The 26,605-nt window shown below is 52.1% G+C and overlaps 3 protein-coding genes and 5 non-coding genes across 24 annotated transcripts; all 8 read left to right on the plus strand.

Moving 5' to 3' along the window:
- Positions 1 to 1,807: 1,807 nt before the first annotated feature.
- On the plus strand, positions 1,808 to 11,031 carry Flt3lg (fms related receptor tyrosine kinase 3 ligand). Of its 15 annotated transcripts, none has more exons than XM_063253107.1 (8): positions 1,808 to 2,716; positions 6,805 to 6,871; positions 7,151 to 7,264; positions 7,450 to 7,503; positions 7,693 to 7,836; positions 8,118 to 8,245; positions 9,166 to 9,334; positions 10,814 to 11,031. In XM_063253107.1, exons 2-8 carry the CDS (start codon positions 6,839 to 6,841, stop codon positions 11,012 to 11,014), a joined length of 843 nt encoding a protein of 280 aa, XP_063109177.1. In that variant the 5' UTR covers positions 1,808 to 2,716; positions 6,805 to 6,838; the 3' UTR covers positions 11,015 to 11,031. The 15 variants fall into 15 exon arrangements, 14 of the variants coding, with proteins under 14 accessions (XP_063109177.1, XP_063109187.1, XP_063109186.1 ...); XM_063253117.1 differs by lacking the exons at positions 1,808 to 2,716; positions 9,166 to 9,334 and adding exons at positions 5,826 to 6,025; positions 9,030 to 9,141 and having other exon boundaries at positions 8,172 to 8,256; XM_063253116.1 differs by lacking the exons at positions 1,808 to 2,716; positions 9,166 to 9,334 and adding exons at positions 5,827 to 6,025; positions 9,030 to 9,141 and having other exon boundaries at positions 8,118 to 8,256.
- Positions 11,032 to 12,479: 1,448 nt separating this feature from the next.
- Rpl13a (ribosomal protein L13a) lies at positions 12,480 to 16,212 on the plus strand. 3 transcript variants are annotated; one of them, XM_063253121.1, is made up of 8 exons: positions 12,480 to 12,599; positions 14,356 to 14,428; positions 14,690 to 14,755; positions 14,887 to 15,010; positions 15,199 to 15,284; positions 15,450 to 15,509; positions 15,886 to 16,008; positions 16,100 to 16,212. In XM_063253121.1, exons 2-8 carry the CDS (start codon positions 14,369 to 14,371, stop codon positions 16,184 to 16,186), a joined length of 606 nt encoding a protein of 201 aa, XP_063109191.1. In that variant the 5' UTR covers positions 12,480 to 12,599; positions 14,356 to 14,368; the 3' UTR covers positions 16,187 to 16,212. The 3 variants fall into 3 exon arrangements, with proteins under 3 accessions (XP_063109191.1, XP_003465562.1, XP_063109189.1); XM_003465514.5 differs by having other exon boundaries at positions 12,570 to 12,599; positions 14,909 to 15,010; XM_063253119.1 differs by lacking the exon at positions 12,480 to 12,599 and adding an exon at positions 13,689 to 13,937.
- LOC111755561 (small nucleolar RNA Z195/SNORD33/SNORD32 family) lies at positions 14,467 to 14,550 on the plus strand. Its single transcript, XR_002790115.1, has one exon. It is a non-coding gene; the product is annotated as a small nucleolar RNA Z195/SNORD33/SNORD32 family (small nucleolar RNA).
- Positions 15,044 to 15,128, plus strand: LOC111755560 (small nucleolar RNA Z195/SNORD33/SNORD32 family). Its single transcript, XR_002790114.1, has one exon. It is a non-coding gene; the product is annotated as a small nucleolar RNA Z195/SNORD33/SNORD32 family (small nucleolar RNA).
- LOC111755562 (small nucleolar RNA SNORD34) lies at positions 15,318 to 15,388 on the plus strand. Its single transcript, XR_002790116.1, has one exon. It is a non-coding gene; the product is annotated as a small nucleolar RNA SNORD34 (small nucleolar RNA).
- Positions 15,569 to 15,653, plus strand: LOC111755563 (small nucleolar RNA SNORD35). The gene has a single exon (XR_002790117.1). It is a non-coding gene; the product is annotated as a small nucleolar RNA SNORD35 (small nucleolar RNA).
- Positions 16,213 to 18,049: 1,837 nt separating the features above from the next.
- Positions 18,050 to 19,967, plus strand: Rps11 (ribosomal protein S11). Its single transcript, XM_003465513.5, has 5 exons — positions 18,050 to 18,258; positions 18,772 to 18,903; positions 19,094 to 19,169; positions 19,433 to 19,562; positions 19,795 to 19,967. The coding sequence occupies exons 1-5, from the start codon at positions 18,244 to 18,246 to the stop codon at positions 19,916 to 19,918; spliced, it is 477 nt and encodes a 158-aa protein (XP_003465561.1). The 5' UTR covers positions 18,050 to 18,243; the 3' UTR covers positions 19,919 to 19,967.
- Positions 19,221 to 19,308, plus strand: LOC111755565 (small nucleolar RNA SNORD35). The gene has a single exon (XR_002790118.1). It is a non-coding gene; the product is annotated as a small nucleolar RNA SNORD35 (small nucleolar RNA).
- Positions 19,968 to 26,605: the final 6,638 nt, after the last annotated feature.

The raw sequence follows: 26,605 nt of genomic DNA on the forward strand, positions 1-26,605 counted from the left end.
TGTCACTACGCCCCCAGCTTGCCATAAATGGAGTTTAGAGAAAACAGCCTGTCAGGATTGTGGAACTCAGCATCTAAATGAGCCTCACTGAGCTAAGCCAAGGGGTTGCCAAGGCCTCATGCCTTTTAGGAAGCTTTTAGGCCTCTTCATCCAGTATCTTTGTGTTTTGTGTTTTTGAGATAGGGCCTCACTGTGTAGTCCAAGCTGGCCTTGAACTTGCAGCAATCCTCCTGCCTCAGCCTCCTGAATGCTGGGTTTACAGGCTTGGGCCAGCATCCCTAGTTGGGCTTGCTTTTATATCCAAACCACTTCCTCCACAGCCTGTGACACTGTTAATCCATGAGTTAATGCACTCAAGATCCAGTCACCCCCCAAAAGACCCACAGCCAAATCCAATTAACATATCAACTTGCTGATAAGCTGGCAATACATGAACTCTGAGGGGATCCACACCAGAAACTTCATGGGTGTATGGTTCACCATCACACATGGCCTGGCCTGTCACTTACTCTGTAGTGTCATTGGCCAAAGCAAGGCACATGACCACATAAGCTTCTGGGCCTGGGTCCCTCCCTAGTGATGGGTGAAATGGAAAGGGCCAGAGATGAGAGAACCACGCAGAGGAAGGAACTGTACCTCATCCAAGTTTAGAGTTTTCTCAGCTAAGGCTGAGAAAGGACAAAGTGATACCTGTCAGGCCTGCCAGGTACAGTGGATGCTTATACTCCCAGCACTCCAAAGGCTGAGGCAGGAGGATCCCCATGACTTCCAGCTCAGCCTGGGCTACGTAGTGTGACGCTGTCTCAAAAAATCCTTGAGCCCTGTGTCCAGGTCCTGGCCAGGTACAGCTGTCATCCCAGAGGACAGGGAGACAGCTCAGCAGGCCCCAGGCCTAGCCAGGAGATCCCATAGTCTCTGCCACAGGACAGGGTACAAAGGGTATGGGAGGTTCAGGTGGGAACAGATGGGAGCTGAGTTTGTTAGGAATTTGGAGTGGGAGAAATAAAGCTGGGGGCAGCAAAAGCTGAGCTCTAACTCGAAAGAGAGGGCCGGGGATTTGTTCTAAGGTCAGGGCCCTGAGTTCATCCCCAGCACTACACACGGAGATTACACATGCACAGGCACACACACCTGACCTGGAGACAAGCCAGGCCTGCAAGCTGTATACACTGAGCTACATCTTCAGCCCTTTTTACTTTTATTTTATTTATTTATTTATTTTTTGGTACCAGGGATTTGAACTCATGACTTCACACTTGCCAGGCAGGTGCTTATGCCACTGAGCTAAATCCCCAGCCCTCTTTTTACTTTTAAATCTTGTTTATTTTGTCTTTTTGAGACAGTTTTCACTACACAGTTCAGGCTGGCCTTGAACTCACTTTATAGCCAAAGCTAGCCTGGAACTCTCAGCGATCCTCCTGCCTCTTCCTCCCTAGTGCTGGGATTATGGGCATGCATCACCACACCCAACACTACTTTTTAATTTTGAGAAAGGTTTTTGCTAAATTGCCCAGGCTGGGCTCCAGTTTGCAGTCCTCCTACCTCAGCCTCCCAGAGTGTTGGGTTTCCAGCCATGTGCCATCATAGCCAGATACACAGACATAATCCAAGGTGACATGTGCTAGGAGAACAGAAAAAGTGCAGGGCAGTCAGTGTCCCAGGAAAGCCCCCAGTCAGCCTGGGGGCTGTATATGAGGGTGGCAATGGGAATCTTCCCAATGAAGGTGTCACTGGCATTGAGATCACTTTTTTTGTTTTGTTTTTTTACATTTTTTTTTTTCTCTTTCCTTTTTATCGGTACCGGGGATCGAACTCATGACCGCCTGCTTGCAAGGCAGGTGCTTATGCTGCTGAGCTATATCCCCAGCCCCAAGATCACTTTGTTTTTTAATTGTAAATATTAACTCGCCTGGGCAGAGTAGCCTGTAGCTGCAATCCCAGCACTCCGGGAAGCTGAGGCAAGAGGATAGAAAGATCAAGCCAAGCCTGAACTACTATATAGCAAGACCCTGTATCAAAAAACTAAAACCAAACTTGATGTGATAGCCCATGCCTGTAACCCCAGCATTCAAGAGGCTAAGGCAGGAGGATCTCTGTGAAGTCAAGGTCTAGAAACAGCTTGGCCCTGTTTAAAAATACCAAAGAAAATGTCTGGAAAGTGCTACAGTCATAGCCACAGTTTTACCCTAAAAAATACAGATCACAACTGCGTGTGGTGGCCCACACCTGTAGTCCCAGCTACTTGGGGCTAAGGCAAGAGGATGGGAGGCTCAAATCCAGCCTGGGTAACTAGGTGAGACTTAAAATGAAAAGAGCTGGCTGGTGGTGTGGCTCAGAGAGAAGGCCCTGGGTTCTGTCCCCAGAGCCTCACGAACCAAACAAGCACTCACATTAATTATGCAAATTAACTGGTCTGCTATGCCCTTCCCGAACATTTGTAGCTGTACTGTGCCTCAATGGTACCCATCCTTTCCTTCCTCCTCTCTCCTGGTCCTTCCTCCCCCCAATCACAGTTGCTCTTCTACTTTCACATTTGTTTGTCGTTTTGGTCTTTGTAACACAGGGAATTGAACCCAGGGCCTTTGCAGTGAGCTAAAAGCAGCCTTTTCTATTTTTTATTTTGAGACAGAATCTCCTTAAGTCACTAAGTTGCCCAGGCTGGACTTGAACTATCCATCCTCCTGCCTCAGCCTCCTCCTGGGTGATGGGATCCCAGGTGTGTACCAAAATGCTTGGCTTTTCGTTGAGTCTTGAAGGTCAGTGGGATCCAGTTCACCTTGGAAAGGGGTGGCATTAAGAACGTCCTGTAGGGGCTGGGGATTTAGCTCAGCGGCATAAGAGCCTACCTTGCAAGCAGGTGGTGGTGAGTTCCATCCCCGGTACCAATAAAAAAAAGAAAAAAGACCCAAAAAAAAAAAAAAAAGAACGTCCTGTAGGGGCTGGGGATTTAGCTCAGTGGCATAAGCGCCTGCCTTGCAAGCAGGCAGTCGTGAGTTTGATCCCTGGTACCTGGTACCAATAAAAACGAAAAAGACCAAAAAAAAAAAAAAAAAGAACCTCCTGTAACAGGAGGCAATCTTGGGAACCTGTAGTGAGTTGAAGAGCCCCTAAGGAGATATGTCACATCCCATTCCCTGGAAGCTATGGAGGATGCCTCACTTGGAAAACCGGTTTTTGTTTTTTAAAGCCAGTCAAATTTAGCAATGGGGATGTGGTATACCAACTTTAGTGACACTAATATTAATAAGTTCTGATAACCCACTGCCATCAGACCAGCCAGAAAACAGGTTTTTATAGATGTCATTATATTAAGGATCTCAAGATGAGTGTCACCCCGGGTTGAGCTAAGCCCCACCTACACCCAGTAACAAGGGTCCTTGACACAGAGAAAGACAGAGTAAGAGGCTATGTGAAGACTGAGGCAGAGATGGGCCACAAACTGAATGCGGCAGCCACGGAAGCTGGGACAGTCGCAGGGCCTGCAGCACAAGGCGCCTGCCTGGACCTTGGCTTTGGCTCCGGCCTCCAGGCCCCATTGAGAGGGAGTAAGTGTCTGTTACTCAAAGCCCCGGAACTCCTAATCGTGTGTCACATCAGCCACAGGAAACTAACACAGTCCTGCGACCAGGAGGGTGAGAAGGAGGTGGGCAGAGCACCAGGACCATGAGCCAGCATGGAGGTTCCCACTGGAGGCCCCAGGGGCCACGGGGTCTGAGACCGGGGAGGCCCAGATGACTGGTGTCTTTTTGTTCTCCAGTTCTGAGGGTGGAACCTGGGGCCTTTCCACTGAGCTACATCCCCGGCCCTTTTTTGTTGTTTTCTTTCCAGATAGGGTCTCACTGAGTTGCTAAATAGCCCAGGTTGGGCTTGAACTTGTGATCTTCCTGCCTCAGCCTCCCAGAGTGCTGGGATAAGGGGCATGCAACACCAAGCCTGGTGTCTTCATTTATTTATTTAGGTACTGGGAATCGAACTCAAGCCCTTGCTTTTGCCAGGTAGGGAATTATGCCACTGAGCTATATCCTGGCCACCATCTTTAAAGTAGCATTGAGATAGCCATTCCTGCTGTGACCTCTGGGAGTTTGCTGGCATGAAATCCATGTGCCTCACACTGCTGCGAGCAGGTGGCATGGTGAAGCCTCAGCCCACAGCGCCCCAGTTCAGTGGCTGTGCTCTCCCTGTGGGCTAAGGGTGCCACCCCTATAATCCTACCTTCATTTCAGGATCCCCCTTGGGGGGTCCTCAGGTCACCTGCCCTTCCAGCTACAAATTTGGGGGCTCCCATGGCCTCTGGAACTCACAAAAATGTCAGGCACAGTGGCATACCCCTGTGATCCCAGCACTTTCTACACCAAGTACAACCATGCAAATTAGAGCAGAAGCTTCCTCCTCTGGGGACCAGGTGCAAGGCTGTGGCCAAGATGTCATCAAAGATGAGACACGTCAGGTGTGGAGATGCCCACCTGTGATCCCAGCACTCCAGAGGCTGAGTCAGGAGGGTCGCTGTGAGTTCAAGACCAGCCTGAGCTACATAGCAAGACTGTCTCAACAAACCAAAAAAATTCACAGAATTCCAAAAAATTCAACTATAGCCACATTTTTACTCTAATGATAACAGATCACAACCAAGCATGATGGGCCACACCTGTAGTCCCACCTACTGGAGGCTGAGGCAGGAGGATCCCCATGAGCTGCAGGTTAGGCTGGGCTACTTAGTGAAACCCTGTCTCAAAAAAAATTTTTTTAAAGGCCTTTTTACTGGGGCTTCATTAGGTAGACACAATCAGCTGCCCTTCCCAGGTGCTAACTGGAATCCAATCACATAACTGGTCTTCCAGGCATGCCCAGCCCGGCTTCCTGACTCATCTCCACATAAACTCAGGTGTGGAGGTACAGCCAGGGAAGCAGTGACACCCTGAATGGTGGGGAAATTCCAAGAATTTACCAGAGCCAACACCAGCCAAGTCCTCTCTTATACAACAGAGGGGAGAAAGAGGTTATCCTGACCCACTCATGCATTCATTCAACCAGTGTTTGTGAGCTAGGCATGGTGGTGCAAACCTGTAACCTGTAACCCCAGCACTGGGAGCCTGAGACAGGAAGAAAGCAATTTAAGCCTAGCCTGGGCAGTTTAGCAATTTAGGGAGACCCTTAAAAATAATAAGGGGTCAGTTGGGTGTGGTGATGCACACCTATAATCCCAGCCCTCCAGAGGCTGAAGCAGGAGGATCACTGTGAGCTCAAGACCAGCCTGGGCTGCAAAGTGAGTTCAAGGTCAGCCTGAACTGCACGGTGTGACTCTGTCTCAAAAAACACAAAAATTTTAAACCAGATCTTTATGTGAAAAAAAAACCACAAAAATAAAAATAAAAAGGGGCTGGGGATTTAGCTCAGTGGCATAAGCGCCTGCCTTGTAAGCAGGCAGTCGTGAGTTCGATCCCTGGTACTGATAAAAAGGAAAAAGACAAAAAAACGGGTGGGATGTAGCGCAGTGCAAAAGCCATGAATTCAGTTGCCAGTACTGAGAAGAAAAAAAAAAAAAAATCCATGAAGCAGTTGCTATAGTCAGGCATAGCTCTTGGGGAGTTGGACAGGTCACAACTCCTTTGCACCAGCTGAAGATTTCCTGGAGCTGATGTCCCCATGGGGACAAATGACAATTAAGAAGATAAGTAAACCACATGGTGTGTTAGAAGGTGATAAGTACCAAGCAGGGGGAACAGGGGTGGTGGGAGGGGGTGCAGCTTGCAAAGGATGTCAGGAATCCTTTGCTTCTTTTGCTTTCTTATTTTTGCAAAGGCCTGAGATGGGGGTGGGCTGCTTTTGTGGGTACGTGGGGGCAAGGCGTGCAAACCGCAAGTGCAAAGGTCCTGGGGCTGGAATATGCTCACCTCAGACACAGCAAGGAGGCCCAGAGGTGGAACTGGCTAGGAGAGGGACAGAAGGTGAGGGACGAAGTTATGGGGGTGCGTCCTGTTGCTTCGTGTGGAACACGAAGAGGATTCGGACTTTTACACCCGATGAGGTGGGTGCCACCTCATGAGCGATGCATTGGGGTCAGGGCTGAGGCAGGCAACCAGGGAGGAGGGGACCGCTGAGGTGCTTCCCAAAGATCAGTGGGGTAAGGACCTGGACCATGGCTGTTGGGGTGGCGAGAATTGGTCGAGATTTGGAGAACCGAGTTTTGGACACAGCCCAAAGGTGGAGCTGACCAACCTGAGGCGAGCCTGGATGGCCTAGGGGCAGCGAAGGGCAGCAAGGTGGCCGGCACCCGTAGGGAGTGGCGACCCCGCGATCCCGCTGCGCTCTGCGCTCGGTGCGCGCCTTCCAGGCTGAGCCCCTCGAGGAGCCGCTGTCACCGCGAGGGGGCGCCCTCCGCCGCAACCCGCTTTCACCCCTGCTTGCTGTCTCCCCCCAAAATTCCTTTTTACTTTCGATCCTTGGCTGTCACCCGGGTTGGCCCTTCCACACCCAGCTGGGGCGAGCCTGGTGCGTGAGGGGAATGGGACTCCGGGTCCCGAGGGGTGGCGCCGAGGTCTCCCTTCCAAGGCCCGGGTTTGGGGTGCAGGGGGGTGGGGCCCGGGTGCCGGGTCCCGGCCGCGAGCCGGCTGGGGCGGACGCCGGTTCTTGGAAGGGGCGATGAGCTTTCGCCGTAACTGGGGCTCACGCAGGAAGCCGGGGGATGCAAGGTGCGGAAACCCAGCCACATCAAGGGCGCGCGGCAGGGGCGGGGAGGCCAGGGGGCGGACGGGAGAGGGGGCCGCGGGGCGCCTGTCCGAGCCCAGTTCTTCTGTCCCCTCCGAGACCCGGCCACAGGCATGAGGAGCCCCGGGGCGCGATGACAGCGCTGGCGCCGGGCTGGAGACCGACGGTGCGTACACCTGGGGCGCAGGATGGGCGAAGCCGAGATCGGGAGGCGGACAGAGGTGGAGGAAGCAGACAGGAGCCGGGTGCAGATAGCAGTGGGGGACCCGCGGGGGGGCCGTGGAGGAGCGCTGGGACCGGGCCCGGTGAGCCCAGAACTCAGCAGAGGCAGAGCCAGAGCCCGGGGAGACGGGCGAGAGGAGCCGCCTGGCGCGGAGAGCAGAGAGCCAGGCTGGGAGGCGCGCGGTGGCTGGGGGGCGCCCCGCTGACGGCCCGGCCCCCACAGTGCACCCTGCTGCTGCTGCTGCTGCTGCTGAGCCCCAGCCTGCTCGGGACCCCCAACTGCTCCTTCCCCTACAACCCCATCTCCTCCAACTTCAGAGATAAATTCAACGAGCTGGTGAGCAGCCCCGGCCCGCGCTCCTGCCGGCCCGCTGAGGCCGGAGTGGCGCGGGGGCGGCGCTGAGTCTGTCGCCTCCCCGGGGACCTACTCTGCCCTTCTCTCCGTCTCTGCCTCCATCTTTGAGACTCCATAGCTTTGGTTACCCCAGTTCTGAGCCAGGCCTGTCCTGCTTTCGCCTGCAGTCTGACTACCTGCTCCAAGACTACCCAGTCACGCTGGCCGCCAACCTGCAGGAGGTGAGTCATGCCCGGGAGGGGCCAGGTCGAAAGTGGGGAGCCGCCTGCAGCAAGGGCAGCACCTGCGGGCCAGGGCTCCCAGGTGGATGACAATCACCACCGCCCAACCCGGGGCCGGGTGGGCCCCGCCTCCTTCCCAGGCCCCAGAGCCGGGCTCCCCCTCTGACCCCAGGCCTTTCCTTCTCCCAGGAGCAGCTCTGCGGGAAGCTCTGGCACCTGGTCCTAGCCCAGCGCTGGATGGAGCGGCTCAAGACAGTGGCCGGGCTGAAGATGCAAAAGCTGCTGGAGATGGTCAACACGGAGATCCACTTTGTCACCGTATGTGCCTTCCAGGTCAGTGCCGAACTCAGGAACCAGGAGGGGATGCGGTCCCTGGCTGTGACACGGAGCTCCCCGGGCATGCTTTCAGCTCCCGAGGGGGTGGAGCCGGACCCCAGTTCCTGAAGTCCCCGGGATCTGTCGGATCTGTCGTTGGGGGACAACGCATGGCTAGGCCCTGGAAGATGGTGCAGGGTCAGGGTCCAGGAAGGGTGCTACTAAGGCTGCTCTGCCCAGCACCCTCAGCCTGAGGAGAAGCCGGCAACTCGGTCGTGACCTCTCCGCCCTGCCCTCAGCCCCTCCCCAGCTGCCTTCGCTTCGTCCAGACCAACATCTCCCACCTCCTGCAGGACACTGTGGCTCAGCTGGAGGCCATGAAGCCCTGGATCACCCATCGGAATTTCTCTCAGTGCCTGGAGCTGAGGTGCCAGCCTGGTAACAGCCCCAGCCCCTTGCCCACTGACCCAAACCCCAGGTCAGGAGTTCCATAGCCACATGGGGCAAATGGCTGCTATTCTGGTTGGCCTGGTACTATAGCATCAAAACAAAGTAATTTTATTGTCATATGATAAAAGACAATGCCCTATGAAAATTCAATTTTTAGCTGGGCGTGGTGGCTAACCCCTGTAATCCCAGCACTCAGGAGGCTGAGGCAGGAGGATCGTTGGGGATTCGAGACCAGCCTAGGCTACAAAGTGAGCTCAAGGCCAGCCAGAAATACATAGCGAGACCCTGTCTCCAAAATAAATAAATAAATAAATAAATAAATAAATAAAAAACCCTGAAAACTCAAACTTTTTTTTTTTTTTTTTTTTTGGTCTTTTTGAGACAGGGTTGCACTATGCAGTTCAGGCTGGACTTGAGTTCACTTTGAAGCCCAGGTTGGCCGTGAACTCACATTGGTACTCCTGTCTCAGCCTCCCAAGTGCTGGGATTACAGGCATGCACCACCATGCCCAGTTGAAAACTCAAGTTTTTGTGTTATTGAAGTTTTTATGTGTGTGCATGTGTGACCAATAATTCGATTATACTGAGTATGTACCTAGTCGTAGGAAATGAATAGACAGTTTGTTTGATAGGATCAGAGTTATATCTAAACATGAATATATGTATATATTCTAGATAGAAATTCTACATAGACTATTATAGTTAATACATAAGTAGTCTATCACTGTTGTCAGCTTTTTGTTTTGTTTGTTTGGAGACAGTCTCACTAAGTAGCTGGCTGGCCTCAAACTCTTGGAGATCCTCCTGCCTCAGCCTCCCCACGGCAGGGATGACAGTCATGGGCCCCATACCGGGTCACACGGCCAGTGCCAGGTGGGCCTCTCTTCTGCTCTCTAGGTACAGACCCCTCCACTGCCCTGCCCCCAAGGAGCCCAGGGGCCCGGGAGGCGACAGAGCTGCCCACCCCAGCATCCCAGTCCCTGCTCCTCCTGCTGCTGCTGCCACTGGCCGCCCTCCTGCTGCTGCCCACTGTCTGGTATCTGCTCAGGCTGCGGTGCAGGCCAAGGTGCGGGTTGCCCGGTGAGGGTGAGGCGGGAGCCAGAGGGGTGGAGGCGGGGAGGGGCTGGAGATGGAGGCCCCGCCCCCAGCCTGGGCCTGACCCCCTGGGGGCCGCAGGTGCCCCCTCCCCACGTGCCCAGTGAGGAGCTGCCAGACACCTGGTCCTGGTAAGTCCTTCAATAGCAGTGGCGTGGGGCGCCTGTGCAGATCCCGGGCTTGGGCGGATTCCTGGCGGGCAGCTAGACTAGAAAAGGAGCAGTGTGGTGGCACCCATTTGTGATACCAGCACTCCGGAGGCTGAGGGAGGAGGGTTGCAAGTTGGAGCCCTACCTGAGCAGTTTAGTGACTTGGGAGACCCAGTGTTCAGATAAAAAGGCCCAGAAAGGTAGCTCAGTGCAGAGGCCCTGGTCCCATCTCCAGTGCCCAAAAGATAAAATTAAAACAAATGGAGGGGTCTGCTTGGCTCAGTCCTCAGGCACCCAAGCTCAGGGAGCCCCAGTAATGTCAGCCAATGGAGAGGGGAGCCTACTGGGGTATGGAAGGAGGAGCAACTAGAAACACACCAGGCAAGACTAGAGGCCCTGGGGTCCCTAGGCCCAGCAGACTCTAACAAGAAGGAGTCTCTGTCACCACTGGCACAGGACACACCTCAGGGACCTGGCCTGCTGCCATAGCTGTCCAGGGATAATCGCTTCATTGAAAAGGGGGACCATCATCATCACCCCCACTCCACAGCAGGAAGCCCAAGCACAGAGAGGCAAATGCCACACATCGTAAGGGACAACCAGTATTTAACACCAGACTGTCTTGTTTTATTTTTTATTACCAGGGCCTCATGTGTGCCAGGCAAGTGCTCTGCCAGTGAGCTACTTTCCCAGCCCCAAATGGCTTATCCACACACCCCCCATTCTTGGAGAAAGGGTCTTACTATTCCAGGCTGGGCTCATACTTGCTGAGATCTTCCTGCCTCAGCCTCCTGATTGCTGGGATTACAGGCCTGTGCTACCACATACCACTTCAAATAACACTTTTTCTTTTGAGACAAGTCTCACTATATAGTCGAGGTTAGCCTCAAATCCTGCCTTAGCCTCCTAGGAAGAAAGCAGATTTCTATCAGAAACACCAATAAATATTTATTATTATTTTTGAGACAGAGTCTTGCTATGTGGTTCAGGCTGGCCTTGAACACTTAGTGATCCTTCTGCCTCAGCCTCCCAAGTAAGCGCTGGGATTATAGGCGTGTGCCATCAGGCCCAGCAAAATCAATTACAATTAGGTGAAATGAAAAACGCAGCTCTTGGGTGGCACTGGCCGCATTTCAAGGACTCAGGATTCACCCACTGCGGGGGCTTCCCTGCTAACAGGTGAACCACCCTGCAGCAGAGGCCGCTGGGCAGGCGCCTGAGCAGAGATCGCTCTCCGTCCTCCTCCGCTGACCTGCAAACAGCTGGATGAGGCTGACGCCCGCTTGTCATCCTGTTCACAGAGGAGGACCCGGTTCCAGCTAGAGGAGTCACCTGCCAGAGGACGCGCCGGGCACAGCGGAAGTTGGCCGCAGGCTGCTGCCTCCCTCGTCAGTGCTGCTACCCTGGCTCTCTTCCCAGGACGGAGGCGATGCCAGGACACAGCCCTGGCCCCACTCACCCCTTGCTGTACAAAGCGCTTGTCCTCAGCAACCTGTATATAAATCGTTCTTTTCTACCAGCTCGGGCCGGCCTGTCTGTGGAAGGGACAGGGCATGGATGGCGCTGTTTCGCCTTTGATTTTTCAGTTATAACACAGTGCTTCCTTTAGTTCACCTTTCTTCTTTCATTTTTTTTTTCTTTTCTTTTGTTTGAGACAGGGTCATGTGACATAGCTCAGGTTGGCCTTGAACTTTTTTTTTTTTTTTTGGTCTTTTTCCTTTTTATCGGTACCGGGGATCGAACTCACGACTGCCTGCTTGCAAGGGAGGCGCTTATGCGGCTGAGCTAAATCCCCAGCCCTCTTGAACTTTCTTTGGATCGCCCTGTCTCAGCCTCTCAAGTGAGAGGACAAGGGTGCACCATCATCCCAGTCTTCAGTTCCTGTTTTCTGTGGACTCCTGGGACTCAAGGCCAACGCTGGGCAATGCCAGAACTAGATCTGAAGTCTGGTCTGGCATAGGATCAGCTTTTTTGTTTTTGTTTTTCCTTTGTTTCGTTTTGAGACAAGGTCGTGCCGTGTGCAGTTCAGGATTGGCGTGAGCTCAATATTTAGCCCAGGCTGGCCTCGAATTCAAAGTGATTCTCCTGCCTCAGCCTCCCACCAGAGGGTTGGGATTACAGGCACGTGCCACCAAGCCTGGCAGGGATCCGGGTGTTTGAAGATGTAGATCTGGGATCTGAGGATTAAGGGCTGCCAGGCCTTTAAGGAGGCAGCATAGGGAAGCTCTGGAAGAAAAGACCCTGAGCCAAAGGGAACGGTGTGTGGTCAGCCAGCTTTAGAGGGGCAAGGGTGTAGGGCAGGGAGGTCACTCTAACTAAGCAGGAGGCAGAACGCTGGTCAGACGCGGTGTTGCGTGCTGTAATCTCAGCACTAGGGAGGCTGAGACAGGAGGATCACATAGAGTGTGAGGCCAGCCTGGATTACACAGCAAGACCTGTCAAGAAGCGTGCCGCTCAGTAGCAGAGCCTCTCCATAACTGTCCTAACCAGACCTCTGGGAGTTGCCCCAGAATCTGCTCCCAGACTTCACCAAAGCGACCTCCTCCGCCTGTCTCACAGCTGCGGACGCCGAGGGCCAGCCAATGCCTTGGAATTTGTCCAGGGTTCAGTGAACCCGGGGCAATCCGGACGTCCAAGCCGAGCCTGAGGCGCGCCAAGCAGGTCTGCTCGCCCCCTGCGGGTCACCATATGTCCTGCAGCCTTTACTCGCTAGAGAGAGTTATGGGACTTTCCCTCAAAAACATGGCGCACAGACCAAAAGAAGAGGGTTAGCGGCCCCTCATAAATATGGCGGCCAAGGCTGGACGGCCCCGCCCAGCAGAACAGCCCGGTTAACCACGTGATTGCTCGCCCCGCACAGCCATGGCTGCCAAGGTCTGCTCCTCAGATTGGACAATCCGAGAACGACCCGCCTTCCAGTGGGTTGTCTCTACGCACGCGCGAAGCACCTTGGCCAATCAAAAGACAAAAGGGCATAAGCGCGGCCCAGGTTGCGTCACTTCCTCCGCCCCTGAAGCAAAGGATAAGAAACCCTGCGCCAACATTTCTTCCTTTCCCAGGCAGCTGCCGAAGATGGCGGAAGGGCAGGTTAGGTTTGCTGCGGGTTGGAGCGGCATGGGGTCGTCTGGGAATCCGGGCGGGGACGGAGTTTAGTCCTCTTGTCCTCCTATTTGTTTTGTGAAATTTACGGTGGTACTTTAGTAAAGTGGGGCCGCTTGACGTGAGGGAACTCTAACGTGGGCTTGGGCAAAATCGTTGCGGTTTAGTTCTAAGGCGTACTTAAAATTGTGGCACTGTATTTTTTCTCGAGGTGAAAGGTAGTGGAGAGAGTGCTGGCCCAGGGATAGTCGGTGGGGTTTTTTAGCCAGATCTCGCTTATTGTCTGCCCTTCAGGTCGGGTCTGGCGGAATAAGTTAAAAGTTTTTTTGGAATAAGTTTTTTTTTTTTTGGTCACCCCAGCGATGCTGACCCGCATTGAGGGCTGTGTTGTAGCGCCGAGAATGGGCCACAACGGACGCAGCTGTTCCTCGCTGATACAGGGACGCCAGACAGCGGGGATCCCTGCACCTTGCAGTGCTTTAATTCTACGACCCCTTTCGTAGCGGGTCGCGGGAGTTGTTGTCCCCAGTGCGGGAGAGGGTCCCAGGAGGTCTTTCAGCCTCCTGGGTTGGTGGATGCCTTGAAGGTGCACTGGCCCTGGAAGCGAAGGGCAGTGATAAATGCCTCTGTAATGGGACTTAAAGCCGGCCCGGGGCCGCTGGGAAACTGCCTTCGGCTCGCCGTCCGGCATCTGTACATGGAGGGTGGCTCTGGGAATATCTGCCTTGGGAGTTGTTATGCTTATGCTTATGCCTTTGTTGGGCAGTGAGCTTCCAGTCTGGGCCAGGCACCTAGGGTGAATGGCAGGGCTGCCAGCACGTGGTTCCTGTGGCTAGTTTGGAAATCATTTCTGGTATATTCCTGAAGCCAATGCCAGCCTCATTTTTACAGGTGATAATATGGGACCTTGGACAGATAATTTAGCCAAGGTCTTGTCCTGAAGTCTGCTTTTAGATTTACAGTATTCTACACTGTCCCCAGTAATCAGAATGTTAGTGGGTTGTGTGGTGGTACTGTGTTTCAATATATATAAGGGGTTACAATGAGAACTTTTTGCTTTTTTTGAGGCAGGTTTTCACTATACAGTTCAGGCTGGCCTTGAACTCACTTTGTAGCCCAGGCTGGCCTCAAACTCACAGTGATCCTCCTGCCTCAGCCTCCTGAGTATTGGGATTACAGGCGTGCACCACCACGTCAGGCTACAATGAGAACTTCTGTTCTTGGTGACGCTGCTGAGGATGAGCTTCTGCAGTTTTCCCCAGGACCTAGAAGCATCTTGGGCCTTGGACTAGTCTCTCTGACCTTACCGCACCTGAAGCTGTCTTGGTAGTTATGAAATTTGTGGGAGTGTTGGGTGTGGTGAGGTTTAGCTGTAGTCCAGCTACTGGGGAAACTGAGGCAGGAGGAACTTGAGCCCAGGTGTGAGCTGACCTGGGCAACATGGCAAAGAAAACACTTTTAAAAATTCTGGTAAAAACTATTTTGTATGTCAGAAGAAAGTCATTGATTTGTGACACAAGTGATAATAGTTTTATAGCTGGATGATTGGGGACACTATATAGTTGGATAGAATCCTATCATCCTGGTGTCCTAGCTCATTGACACCGGTCACCCCTCTTGAGACTTTCTTCAGCAGAAAGTGACCCTTCAGGTGTGACAGAAGTCACCTGGGTAAGGTGGGATGTGGTCTAGTTCGGGAGAGTTTGGCTGTCATTCTCCTAAGGCCTCTCATCATCCTCTACAGGTCCTGGTGCTGGATGGCAGAGGCCATCTTCTGGGCCGCCTGGCAGCCATTGTGGCCAAGCAGGTCCTGCTGGGTGAGTTTTTCTGCCCCCTTCTCCCTTAGCTTCTCCTGGAGGTCAGTGATGAGCAACAATCACCATCTTTCGTTTGAGTCTCACGACCTTGAGATCAACCCCATGCACCGCTCTGAGACCTGCCAGCTGGGGGCTCCCCTGCGGCTGGAACCCCGCTCAAAAGGGACTTGTGTTGAGCAGGAGGCTGGCTTGCTGCTCTTGTGCCTCAAAGGTGATGGTCCCCTTGCTGTCCTCACTTTCTTCCCACTTTCTTCCCACCAGGGCACAAGGTGGTGGTTGTGCGCTGTGAGGGCATCAATATATCTGGCAACTTCTACAGAAACAAGTGTAAGTTAGACCCCCAGATGACTGCTGGAAAGGGTCTCCCCGTGGGGGCTGAGGCTCCTCAAGCTGAAGGCATGAAGACCCTAGGGCTCCGGGGTCACCTGGGGGCTGTCACGGTCTGACAGACCAGGCAGGCGTCCTGTGCTCTCCCTCCAGTGAAGTACTTGGCCTTTCTCCGCAAGCGGATGAACACCAACCCATCTCGTGGCCCCTACCACTTCCGGGCCCCTAGCCGCATCTTCTGGCGAACTGTGCGAGGTGAGTGTGCATGGGGTGAGGTGGGAGGTGCTGGTGGCCGATGATGAGAACGTCTCCCACTTGTGTTCGAGTTCCCCAACCATGAGAAGACTCTACATGCACTACCATCTGAGGCCACTGAGCTGGCCCTGGAGGGGAGGTGGTTGTCCCTCAGCTCCTCAGAGGAGCCTGTGCCTCTCTGTCCCCAGGGATGCTGCCCCATAAGACCAAGCGAGGCCAAGCTGCCCTGGACCGCCTCAAGGTGTTCGATGGGATTCCACCACCCTATGACAAGGTGAGCTGCGCCCACCTCCAGCACTGGTCTGCCTGGCGTCTGTGATGTTGCACAATTACCTACATTGTTTGAGCTTTGTGAAAAGAACATTGGCTGAGACGCCTGCCCCAGCAGCCTCTCTCGCATGTCTCCAGCCCAGCCCTCTGAGCCACTCTGTCTCCACAGAAAAAGCGAATGGTGGTTCCTGCCGCCCTCAAGGTTGTGCGCCTGAAGCCAACAAGGAAGGTGAGTCCCAGGTTACACTGGGGTCTTCCTGGCACAGGGAACTTAGCCTCCTAAAGACTGGCAGATGATGGCTTTTTCTCACGATGGTCTGCGGATGCCACTGGGCAGTGCCGATAACGCCAAAGGCTCAGCTGATGCCAGAATGGGGGAGCTGGACACAGGGTGGGTATGGGCTCTCAAGGTTAGGCAGTCAGACACCCTCACAGATAGGACTCCTGCCTCTGGCACAGGGGGTTCTGGTTCCTCCATTTGGGGGCAAGGGGTGGGGACAGCCCAGGACTTTAAACTGAGGCAGCTCCTGCTGCATGTGAGCACTGGGGACTGGGGCAAGCATCATCGCCTTTCCTGAGCATGCTCAGTTTCTTTCCCTCTGCAGTTTGCCTACCTGGGTCGCCTGGCCCATGAGGTTGGCTGGAAGTACCAGGCGGTGACAGCTACCCTGGAGGAGAAGAGGAAGGAGAAGGCCAAGATCCACTACCGGAAGAAGAAGCAAATCATGGTAAGGCTGGTGCTTCTCAAGGCTGTACTGTCCAGCTGATGGTTTGCAGCCCAGGGCAGCCACTAACTACCTGCTGTCCTTGTCCCAACAGAGGCTACGGAAACAGGCTGAAAAGAATGTGGAGAAGAAAATTGGCAAGTTCACAGAGGTCCTCAAGACCCACGGACTCCTGGTCTGAACTAATAAAGACTGTTTTCTGCCTCACGCTTGGCCTGGCTTGCCCTTCCTCCATCGCCGCCCTGGGATGTGGGGGACTCGGGGAGCTTGGGTAAAAGGCACTCTAATCTATGCCCCTTCAGGGGCCTCCCATGAGTATACTTTAGCAGCTTTAAGTCTTGTATGTATGGATGGTGTTTCTAACCTGCTCCTTCCTTCAGGAGCGCCTTAGAAAAGTGACAGTCCCCTTTTAGTCAGTACAGGGCAGCTCTGTCTCTGTGGCTGGATGCCATACTCTGCAGCTGTCGGAGAGGCACCTGACATGCCACCAGGTCTGCAGGTGCCCAGCTAAGGGATTGCAGCTGTGGTCTTTGCCCCCTTCCCTCTTTGTCACCAGAAACAAATAAATTATTTTTAAGGAAACATGGTGTCCTTGCATGTGTGCTATGCAGGCAGATACGTGGAACACAGGCCCTTCACAAGGAAAGGAGCTTATGCACAATATGCCTTTAAAAAAGGGTTGGTGGACATCTTTCATGTGCCTGTTGCCAGGGTAACTTGTACATGCTAACAGGGCTGCTCCATTCCAGTTGGATAAAGCAAGCTCTAACTTGGCTGCAGAGTATGGTTATTCCCACACTGTTTTTTGAGACAGGCTGTTAACTACTTCAGGCTGGCCTTGAACTCGCTGATCCTCTTGCCTCAGCCTCTGAAGTGCTAGGATTTACAGACATAGGCATTGTGCCACAAAGGCCAGCATGGAATTGCCAGTGTTGGGCTCCCCTACCTGGCTGCAGGGGTCCCAGTGCAGGAATAAGGGGGTGTTGATTGAACCACCTACCCACGTGGGGTTTGTGTGGATTCCCCACTAAGCTCAGACATGTTTGAGGTTTTCCTACTTTTTTCATTCTTTTGGTACTAAGACTGTCAGGCACTGCAGCTGAGCCACATCCCTGCCCCATAAGGGGTTAAGTCAGTAATCGGGGCTCATCCCCACGACCCCCACTGTGTTAGCAGATGAGGTGTAGGAGGTTTCACCCTGAGTTACCCTGCTGCACAGCTTGGAACAGCGCCTTGTCACAGCTCATGGGGCCTTGTCACGGGCTTACTAACCTTCTCAAACTGCAGACAACACAGCAGCCCGGGTATTTTCAGTAGATGGTGGTTTCTTTACCAGACCAGAGAAGCTAGCTGTGCAGAGACTTAAAAGCACAAAGCTCTACCATACGATGTAATGTTTCCAAAACCAGGATCCACTTAAAAAGATAAGGGCCAGGGGCTGGGGATTTAGCTCAGCGGCATAAGCCCCTGCCTTGCAAGCAGGCGGTCGTGAGTTTGATCCCTGGTACGGACAAAAAAAAAAAGTAAATGCAAATCTGTTGTTCAGCACAGTAACCATTAGCCATTGGGCCTATTTAAATTTAAAGCCACTAAAATTCTCAGCAGCAAAAGCCATGTTTCACATGGCTAGAGTGATGGCAGCGGCACAGAACATTTCCACTCTCGCCTTGTACATAGAAAACACCAGAACCACCCCTCCGTCACAGTCTGGGGTGAAGTGGGACACGAGAAAAGTAACTTCACAAAGCTTCTGAAATCTGGGGGGAAGGCTCCGCCTCTCACAATGGCGGCACCGTGGCAGTCCTAGGACCCTTGTGCCTGTCCCACAGGAAGATGGCCGCTGCCATCTCTTCCCGTTCCGAGCCTACACTTACACCACCATGCGGTCTCCAATTTCCAAGCGAACGTACGCCCCGCAAAAACAGGGCGACCTTCTTACAAGTCTCGCGAGAATATAAGCCACACCCATTCTAAGAGTGCTTTCAGGCGGAAAACTAGACGGAAATCTCGCGGACAGTGTGCACGTTTTCCGCTCCTCCATCCTTCACCATTATGGCCGCGTCCATGTGGTCCCCGAATCGTGTGGTTGGGTAATGTCACCTGTCGATCAAAATCGTACCTACAGTACCGCCCACAAACGTGGGCCCGCCTCCTTTCGTCACTTCCTGCCTAGACCCTGCACAGTCGATAAGGAAACCCGCACGGTACGGTCGCTCTCTTTTTCTGCCGGCCGGGAAGATGGCGGACATTCAGGTAGGTTCTCGGAGCTGGGGCCGAAAGAGTGGGCCCTCCCCCGCCTTCCTAGTAGCTTCCGGGAATACAGGGCACTGCGCCGTTTGGAGTTTATTCCGGGCGTTTCCTATCGGGTAGGCAGTAACCGGAACGACAGATTTAACGTAGATTACTGCTTTCTAAATCCTGCGAACTCGCATGTTAATGGAATGTCAAGCATTTTAGGAGTTAAACTTTTTTTAGGTGGTTATATGTTCGGTCTTTAACCTTAAGGTTTTAATTCTGGGGATGAGTCCTAAGGGGTGAATTCAGGTAGCGGGAGGTGTGGAGCGTACGAATTGAACAGTCCTGGCTTAGATTGGCGGGCATCTGTGGATTGCAGATAAACTCAGTTTTCAGAGTGGACATGTGGTCCCAGGCTACTATCTGGGAACTAACTCCGTAGAGGGTGGGTCTGGGGGCTCCGGAAAAAGCAGTTCTAGTCCAAGTCTTGGCCTATGCCAAGTTCACCAGCTTCCTTCTCCATCCCTGCAGACAGAGCGCGCCTACCAGAAACAGCCGACTATCTTCCAAAACAAGAAGAGGGTGTTGCTGGGAGAAACTGGCAAGGAGAAGCTCCCTCGGTACTACAAGAACATTGGTCTGGGCTTCAAGACCCCCAAAGAGGTGAGGAAGGAATCTCCTAAGAAAACAAGACTGCCCGGTGCCTGCACGTGTGGGAGTGGAGGTGTCTTGACCATGGCACGTTTGCCGCTGGGGCTGCTGGGAATTGTAGTTTGTGTCTTTGAGGTCACGCCCCCATTTCTGTTAAGAACAAATCCGGTGTTCACTCCTCCAATGCTTTTTATCCTTCCAGGCCATCGAGGGCACCTATATCGATAAGAAATGCCCCTTTACCGGGAACGTCTCCATCCGAGGGCGGATCCTATCTGGTGAGTGGGGGACTCCAGGGCTGACCTACTGGAAGAAGCAGTTGGGGCCCTGGCAGGTGATGTCTGTTCTCACGATGGTCTTCAGAAGCCTGCCACAGGCACTGCTGAGAAAGCTGATTGGCAACACTGATGCCAGAAACAGGGTTTGGGGACCCATGCTCAGCTGATTCTGCTTCATTCCCAGCACGACCTGGGCTCCCATGACTCCTTTTCCAACAAGGCCTGAGTGACCAATGATCTGTTGTCTCGCTCCCAACTCGCAGGTGTGGTGACCAAGATGAAGATGCAGAGGACCATTGTCATCCGCCGAGACTATCTCCACTACATCCGCAAATATAATCGCTTTGAGAAGCGTCACAAGAACATGTCTGTGCACTTGTCGCCCTGCTTCAGGTGAGTGACAGGGCTGAGAGTCCTGGCACATGGCAGCCAGGAAGTCGGGTCAGGTTTATTGCTGCTGTCCTGTGTGTCAGGACTAAATGCCTTATGACAGTAGCCTGGGAGCAGGGTGGGTGGCTGCATGTGCTAAGGGGGTAGCATGGTCCCCAGGCTGTTCTGGGGGCCCCCCTGGGCCAGGGTCAGTGGGTGACACTTTCTGAAGGTCTGCTCCTGCCCGCCCCCACAGGGACGTCCAGATTGGCGACATTGTCACCGTGGGCGAGTGCAGGCCACTGAGCAAGACAGTTCGCTTCAATGTGCTTAAGGTCACCAAGGCTGCCGGCACCAAGAAGCAGTTCCAGAAGTTCTGAGGGTGCTTAGTTGCACCCCAAAAGGAATAAAATTATTTTGGCTCTCACAGACCAGGCTTGGGTCTGTCATGGCGAGGCTCTGGGTGTGGTGGGTGACATGGTTGGGCTGCCCTGCCTGCTGCATCCTGGGGTCCTTTTTTGGCCCTTGTCACTTTATGAACCCAGCTACCTGGTGCTGGCAGTCCTCTGCCCTCCAGTCTCTGGGGAGGAAGTGAGGAGGGTGGAGGTGCCCTATGTTGTGGCTCTAGTCACAGTGTCTCCTAGTTCTGGGCTTCGTCTGGGCCTCCTGCCTCCCCACCAGCTAGGAGAGGGGCCCCAGAGACCCTTTCACCCCACATAAATACCTGGGTAGGGGCAGGCACCAGCCAGTCTACCTCAAGGCGTGAGAGGTTCGAGTTTGTGTCCTTTGCTGCACCAGGGGCTATGCAGGCTAGGCCAGCCCCAGGGAGCAGGCCTCCAGGACAAGTGGCCTGGAAGGGACCTGATGAGTAGCCCAGATCTCAGTACCCCCTTTCCCCCTCATTGAGCAACCTCCCAGGCCCTCCTCCCCAGCCACCTCCTTTTTGGATAGGATCTTGCTAAGCTGCTCATCTTAGGCTTGAGTTTGTGGTCTTCCTGCCTCAGCCTCCCAGAGTGCTGGGGTTAACGGGTGTGTGCTGTCTCACCCTACTTGGGACCTAACAACCCGAGAAAGCAGGGTCCTCAGTTGACTCATAAGTGGGGACAGGGTCAAGATGTAGAAGTGGGAAGTGGCAACTCTGGCAGCCCCAGAGCATCCTCTGTGGCAGCCAGGGCCAGAGGGTAGTGCAGAAACCTTGAGCCGAGAGGTGGGCCCACAGACACACAGGCCAGGACTCTGCAGAGCAGATGTCAGAAACATTCAGAAAGGACAGAAATGAGCCCAGTACTGAGGAGGCTGAGGCAGGAGGACTGCCGAGAGCTTAAAGGCCAGGTCTGAACTACAGCAAGAGCTTATCAGAAATAAGCAGGAAGAAAGGAAGTCTTGCACCTGAGTGTAGTCCAGGATGCCTGAGGGCAGCAAGATGCCGGGGGTCTTGCCTTCGCCGGGGGCCCACAGGTGCCACAGTCCCCAGTTCCCTGCCCCCCAGGCCTGTACCAGCGTCTGAGGCACAGCACTGGTACAAGGGTTGGGAGACAGGGCCGTGAGGAGAGAAGTGGAGTGGCCGCCAGGAAGGTGCACTGACACCCGGCACTGCCTTTTACCCAGCTAGGGCGGTGGCTGCCACAGAGGAAGTGGGCTGCTTGGGGGGCAGGAAGGGCGGGCGGGGCCTGGTAAGTGCAGGCAGGGGGGAGCGGGAGCTCTGCAGAGAGGGGCACCTGGGACAGGGAACACAGCCCAGGGAGAGGACACAGGTGCGGCTTCCAGGCCGCAGGTGCTTCCGCTCAGGGTGGGGCACTGTTTACAACAACAGCCAGTACCCAAGCTTCCTCCCAGCAAAGCTGGGGTGCCCTCCTCACCGCCCAGCACCTCAGTTCCCAGGCACAGGCGAGCTCTGGCCATCTGCCTGGGAGGCCGCGGACCAATGGGACCTCTTCCCTTCACAGCCCTTGCAAAGCAGCTGGACACTGATTCTGCTGCCAGCCCTTCACCTGCGCCCTCAGCCACCAACATGGCTCCGCCCAGCCCTAAACCGACTTGCTTGCTTCCTTTCCTTTCAATGCTAGGGACTGAACCCAGGGTCTGTGCATTAAGATACTCCTCCACCACCAGCCCTTTTGCTATTTGAGACCTTGCATTGCTATGTTGCTAAATGGCCCAAGCTGGACTGGAATTAGAAATCCTCCTGCATCAGCCTCCCAGAGTACCAGGATTACAGGCAGGTGCCACCACCTAGGCTTCCTCCAGTTCCATCCCTTCCCTCAATCGCATAGCAGGCTCTAAATCTGCACCAGCCTCTTTCCACTTGGCCAGTCTCCAGCTCCCACCTCCCCCCATGGCTTTAACACTCCATCCATTCAGGTGGAACCCATTTCCTTCCTGCATAGTAACTGCACACAAATACCACTGAGCTGCCCTGGGCCACAGCGCCTTCCCTGCTGCCTGGGGATGCCAGCTGCTAGCCCTGGCACCTGCATCCAATCCTCTGCTTCGGACTCAGCGCATTAATTCTTCCCTCCTACCCCAAGGAGGATTCAGGCCACTGCTGGGTCAGAACCCTGAGCCTGTGGTCTTAGAAAGGCTCCATGGAGTTGCACACCTGCCCTGTGGGCCCTTGGACAGATCCAAGGTCTTTGGCAAGTAGCCCAGGGATGTTACATGGTGGCAGAACCCTGGTTTGGTTCTTTGGGTGGGGTGGGTGGGTCTTGTTTTGTTTTCTCGAGACAGGGTTTCACTGTGCAGTTCAGGCTGGTCGTAAACCACTTTGAGGTCCAGCCAGGCCTGGAACTTGCAACAATCCTCCTGTCTCAGCCTTCCAAGTGTTGGGATTACCGGCGTGAGCCATCATGCTTGGCTCCTTGGCACCACTGCCCTTTCTTAGGGAAATTAGCTCTGGGTGGGTTGTGTGTTTTTGCAGTGCTGGAGATCAAACTCAGAGCCTTGTTGCTTAGCTACATCCCCACCCCTTTTTTTTTTGGAGGGTGGGGCATGATCTGGTTAAGCTGCTCAGTGTTGATTCTCTTGTCTCAGCCTCCTAGGATGCTGGGATGACAGCCCTTGCACAGCCTTTCTCCAGGCAACACAGGGTCCTGGTTTTACTGTGGCATCCTCCACCTGTGCTTTCAATTTTGGGGGTGGGGGGAGAATGACAAGGGGATGAAGAAAATAAAGATAGAACTGGGTGTATAGCTACTAATGGGATAAGCACCTGCCTGACAAACACAAGGTCCTGAGTTTGATTCCCAGTACCCCTCCCCCAGCAAAAAAACAGGAAGAAAAAGAAGAGACAGAAAGCTGGGCAAGGGGGCCCTGCCTCCAGGTGGGCGGAAGTGACTGCTCACCACCACAGTGGGTACTGTGTGCATCTTTCCCGGGCTGCCCTATGCCGCCCTGTCCCTAACTAGCTCGGGTTCTTGGGGCTGGAGCGCCTGTTCGTGTGGGCACTGTGTGCCCTTGGGACACTCCTTGGGCTCTCTGCTTTCAACTCCACACCTGTGGGCAGTCACTAGCTCATCAGTTCCCAGCATCTCCCCTTTTCCTGTTTCTGTGGCTGATCCAGTTGAATTTGGAGGAACAATGTTTGAAGGCCTCTGCAGACAGCTTGCTTTCTTAGGGTTACGCTTTTCTGCTGGATGTGTAAAACCTGGTCAGAGTGAGACCCTTACCACTCAAAATCAATCTCTTCCATCTCTCAAGTTCAGTTAAGTCTCCTCAGGAATTCTCCTAGAACCATGGCAGCACCTCTTAGTATTTCTGTCGGTGACAGCCATCTGGATGAGTCACAGCCATTGCTTGACCAAGTGGCTTTCTGTGAAAGCCTAGGAGATCTCCCTCTCCTGGTGATTCTCCTTAGCACACCACACATTATAGATCACTTTCGTCTGTGAGCCAGTAAACTCCCTGACCAGAAGACTGAGGACTCACAAGTTATAGGATAATTTCAAAAAATTTTTTTTCTGATACCAGGAATCAAATTCAGGACCTTGTGCTTGCCACGCAAGTGCTGTGCCACTGAGCTATGTCCTGGCCCCAAGTTTTAGGCTATTGAGGCACAGGTTCTCTTGTGTCCTGGGTCCTCCCTGATCTTTCTAATCTTTCAGTCTCTAACCTTAGTTGTTGAACATCCAGAAGAAAAGATTAATGACGTCACATAATGGATCGTAAGCTTAATGTTACTGTCATATGACTATCAGCACCTTAGAACATGATATAGAACTGTTATTCTATAACAACTATGGATATTCTAATGTTTGAGTCCTTAAAGAATATTAACAGATGGGCTGGGGATTTAGGGATTTAGCTCAGCAGCATAAGCGGCTGCCTGGCAAGTGTGAGGTCCTGAATTCAATCCCCAGTCCAAAAAAAAAAAAAAAAAAAAATTAACAGATAACAGTCATATATTTTACACAGAAAATTAGAAACCCGAAATCATACATAAAATTGCAGCATGACAATCATACTGACATTTTGTAACATTTAAATTTTCATTTTGACATAGTATTACTTCTTTTTTTTTTTTAATCAATTAAGTCTAATACATAGGAAACTTTTACCTAAGTGATTGGCTTCTAAGGGGATGTATGTCATGTAAGTTCTTTGTTAAAGACATGTCTAAATCTGAAAGAAAAATTTATCACTAGAAACAGTCCTTATTCTACCCTATGGAAGACCTGTAAATCTAAAGGCATGAATACCCTTAATTCACTACAAAAACAACAATAATATCATACTCAGCCAGATGTGGTGGTGCACTCCTGTAATCCCAGCACTTGGGAGGTTGAGGCAGGAGGATCATTGCAAGTTCGAGACCAGCCTGGGCTACAAAGTGAGCTTAAGGCCAGCCTGAACTGCACATCGAGGCTCTTATCTCAAAAAAAAAATAAAAATAAAAATAAAAATTATACCCATACAAAAATCTTTTTTCCAAGCCAGGCATGGTGGCTCATGCCTATAATTCCAGCACTCAGAAGGCTGAGGTGGGAGGATTGTTGTGAGTTCAAGACCAGCCTGAGCTACAAAGTGAGCTCAAGGCCAGCCTGAACTGCATAGCAAGACCCCATCTCAAAAAAGACAAAAAAATCTTTTTACCAAAGCATCTTTAAATGAAAATATTGTCTGGAAAACTTGTTCCTCTTGATGACCAATATAGACATATCACAAATTTTTTTTGTACCAGGAACTGAACTCAGAACCTTGCACTTGCCACGCAGGTGCTTATACCCCTTAACTATATCCCCAGCCCACAATAATATATCTTTAATAACATTTATTGGGGTGTCTCTTACAAGGTTATGGAGATCATTAGGGCTTCCTATTAATGAGCAAAGGCTAGGATTTTTCCCAGGCAGCTGCTCCTTTATGCACCAAGGGAACCCTGACCAATAATTCTCCAAGCCCAAAAGGTGCCCTTAGTTATCTTATCAAATTTCTGATGAATTCTGAGAAAACCTATCTTGCTGTTATTTTGACCAGGTGGTAACACATACTTTTAAATCTATAACCCAGGTTAAATTACGAACATATGATCCAAAAATCTGAAAGAAAAAAAATTGAGCTCAAATTTAAAAAAAAAAAAAAACAGCTGTTTATGGATATGACAAACAAACCAACACACAGCTTTACTGATTGGGAACCAGATACACAGGCAGATTGACAGTCAAAACATCTTACAAAATCAGTGCATTCAAATATATATTTGTGGGGCTGGGAATTTAGCTCAGCGGTATAAGCGCCTGCCTGGCAAGTGCAGAGTTGTGAATTTGATCCCTGGTACCACAAAAGAAGAGCATCTATTCCAAATATATATTTGTTTTGTTTTGTTTTGGTTTTTTGTACCAAGGATCAAACTCAGGACCTCACACTTACCAGACAAGTGCTTGAGCCGCTGAGCTAATTCCTGGTTCAAATGTGTTTTTAACTGAATTTATTTTTCCAAATTATTTATTTATTTTCGGTACCAGGAATGTAACTCAGGATCTTGTGCTTGCTAGACAGGTGCTGTGCCGCTGAGCTATGTCCCCAGCCCCCTAATTAAATTACAGTACAACTTTTACAATTTTATGAATTTATAACTATCAACAGACTTTGCTGTAAGTCAGTGAGCAGAGATCTCTCAAGAAAGCTTTTATCTAAAAAAATAAATGAGGGCCAGGGATATAACTTAGCAGCATAAGCACCTGCCTTGGCAAGTGCAAGTACCAAAAAAAAGAAAGTCTTTATTTATAGTTAATACATATTTTTGTATTTTTTTTTCTCTTTTTATCGGTACCGGAGATCGAACTCACAACTGCCTGCTTGCAAGGCAGGTGCTTATGCCACTGAGCTAAATTCCCAGCCCTTGTATTTTCTTTTAACACAAAAATATTAGTAACTTTATGTCCCTTTCTTTCACTTTGCTCTCTGTTACCTTGTACACTTTACCACCTTCCTCAGACCCTGATTCCTATTTTTGGTTGCCATCTCCTGGGCATCCTGCCTCAGTTCCTTTAATCAGCGCCAGGTCAGCCCAGCCCAGCCCCATCCTTGTCTCTCAGTTGTGACATTGTTTCCGAGTCATTGCTGTGATCAGCTTCTCGAATGGTGGAATCAATTCCATCTCAGAACCATCTTGTTTAACCTGTTGAACCCAAAACCCTTGCATCCAAAACTCTTGGATCCCCTTTTCTTATTTTTAAACTTTCCAGCCTTTATGAAAGGAAGAGCAACTGAGCCATATGAGAACTTGGCATGACCTGAACGGTTTAGATAGACTGAACCATAACCTTACTTTCCCTGGTGGCAGGGCCAGAGAGAACCCCCACAGAAATTTCCTGAAATAGTCTGACTGTCCAGCTGGGGATTTAGCTCAGTGGCATAAGTGCCTGCATTGCAAACGTGTAGTCGTGAGTTCAATCCGCAGTACAAAAATAAAAAAAATAGTCTGACCGTCCAGGTTAGTTTAATCTTTTGTTGTTGTTGTTGGGACCAGGGATTGAACTCGGGCTTGCCAGGCAGGCACTTAAGCTGTCGAGCTAAGTCCCCAGCCTACATATTGGTTTTAGATCTGCACTCATTTGCTCAGTGATACC

Source organism: Cavia porcellus, unplaced genomic scaffold (assembly GCF_034190915.1).
Source record: "Cavia porcellus strain 051 isolate PalLab524CR breed Dunkin Hartley unplaced genomic scaffold, mCavPor4.1 scaffold_7, whole genome shotgun sequence".
NCBI classification, from domain to species: domain Eukaryota; kingdom Metazoa; phylum Chordata; class Mammalia; order Rodentia; family Caviidae; genus Cavia; species Cavia porcellus.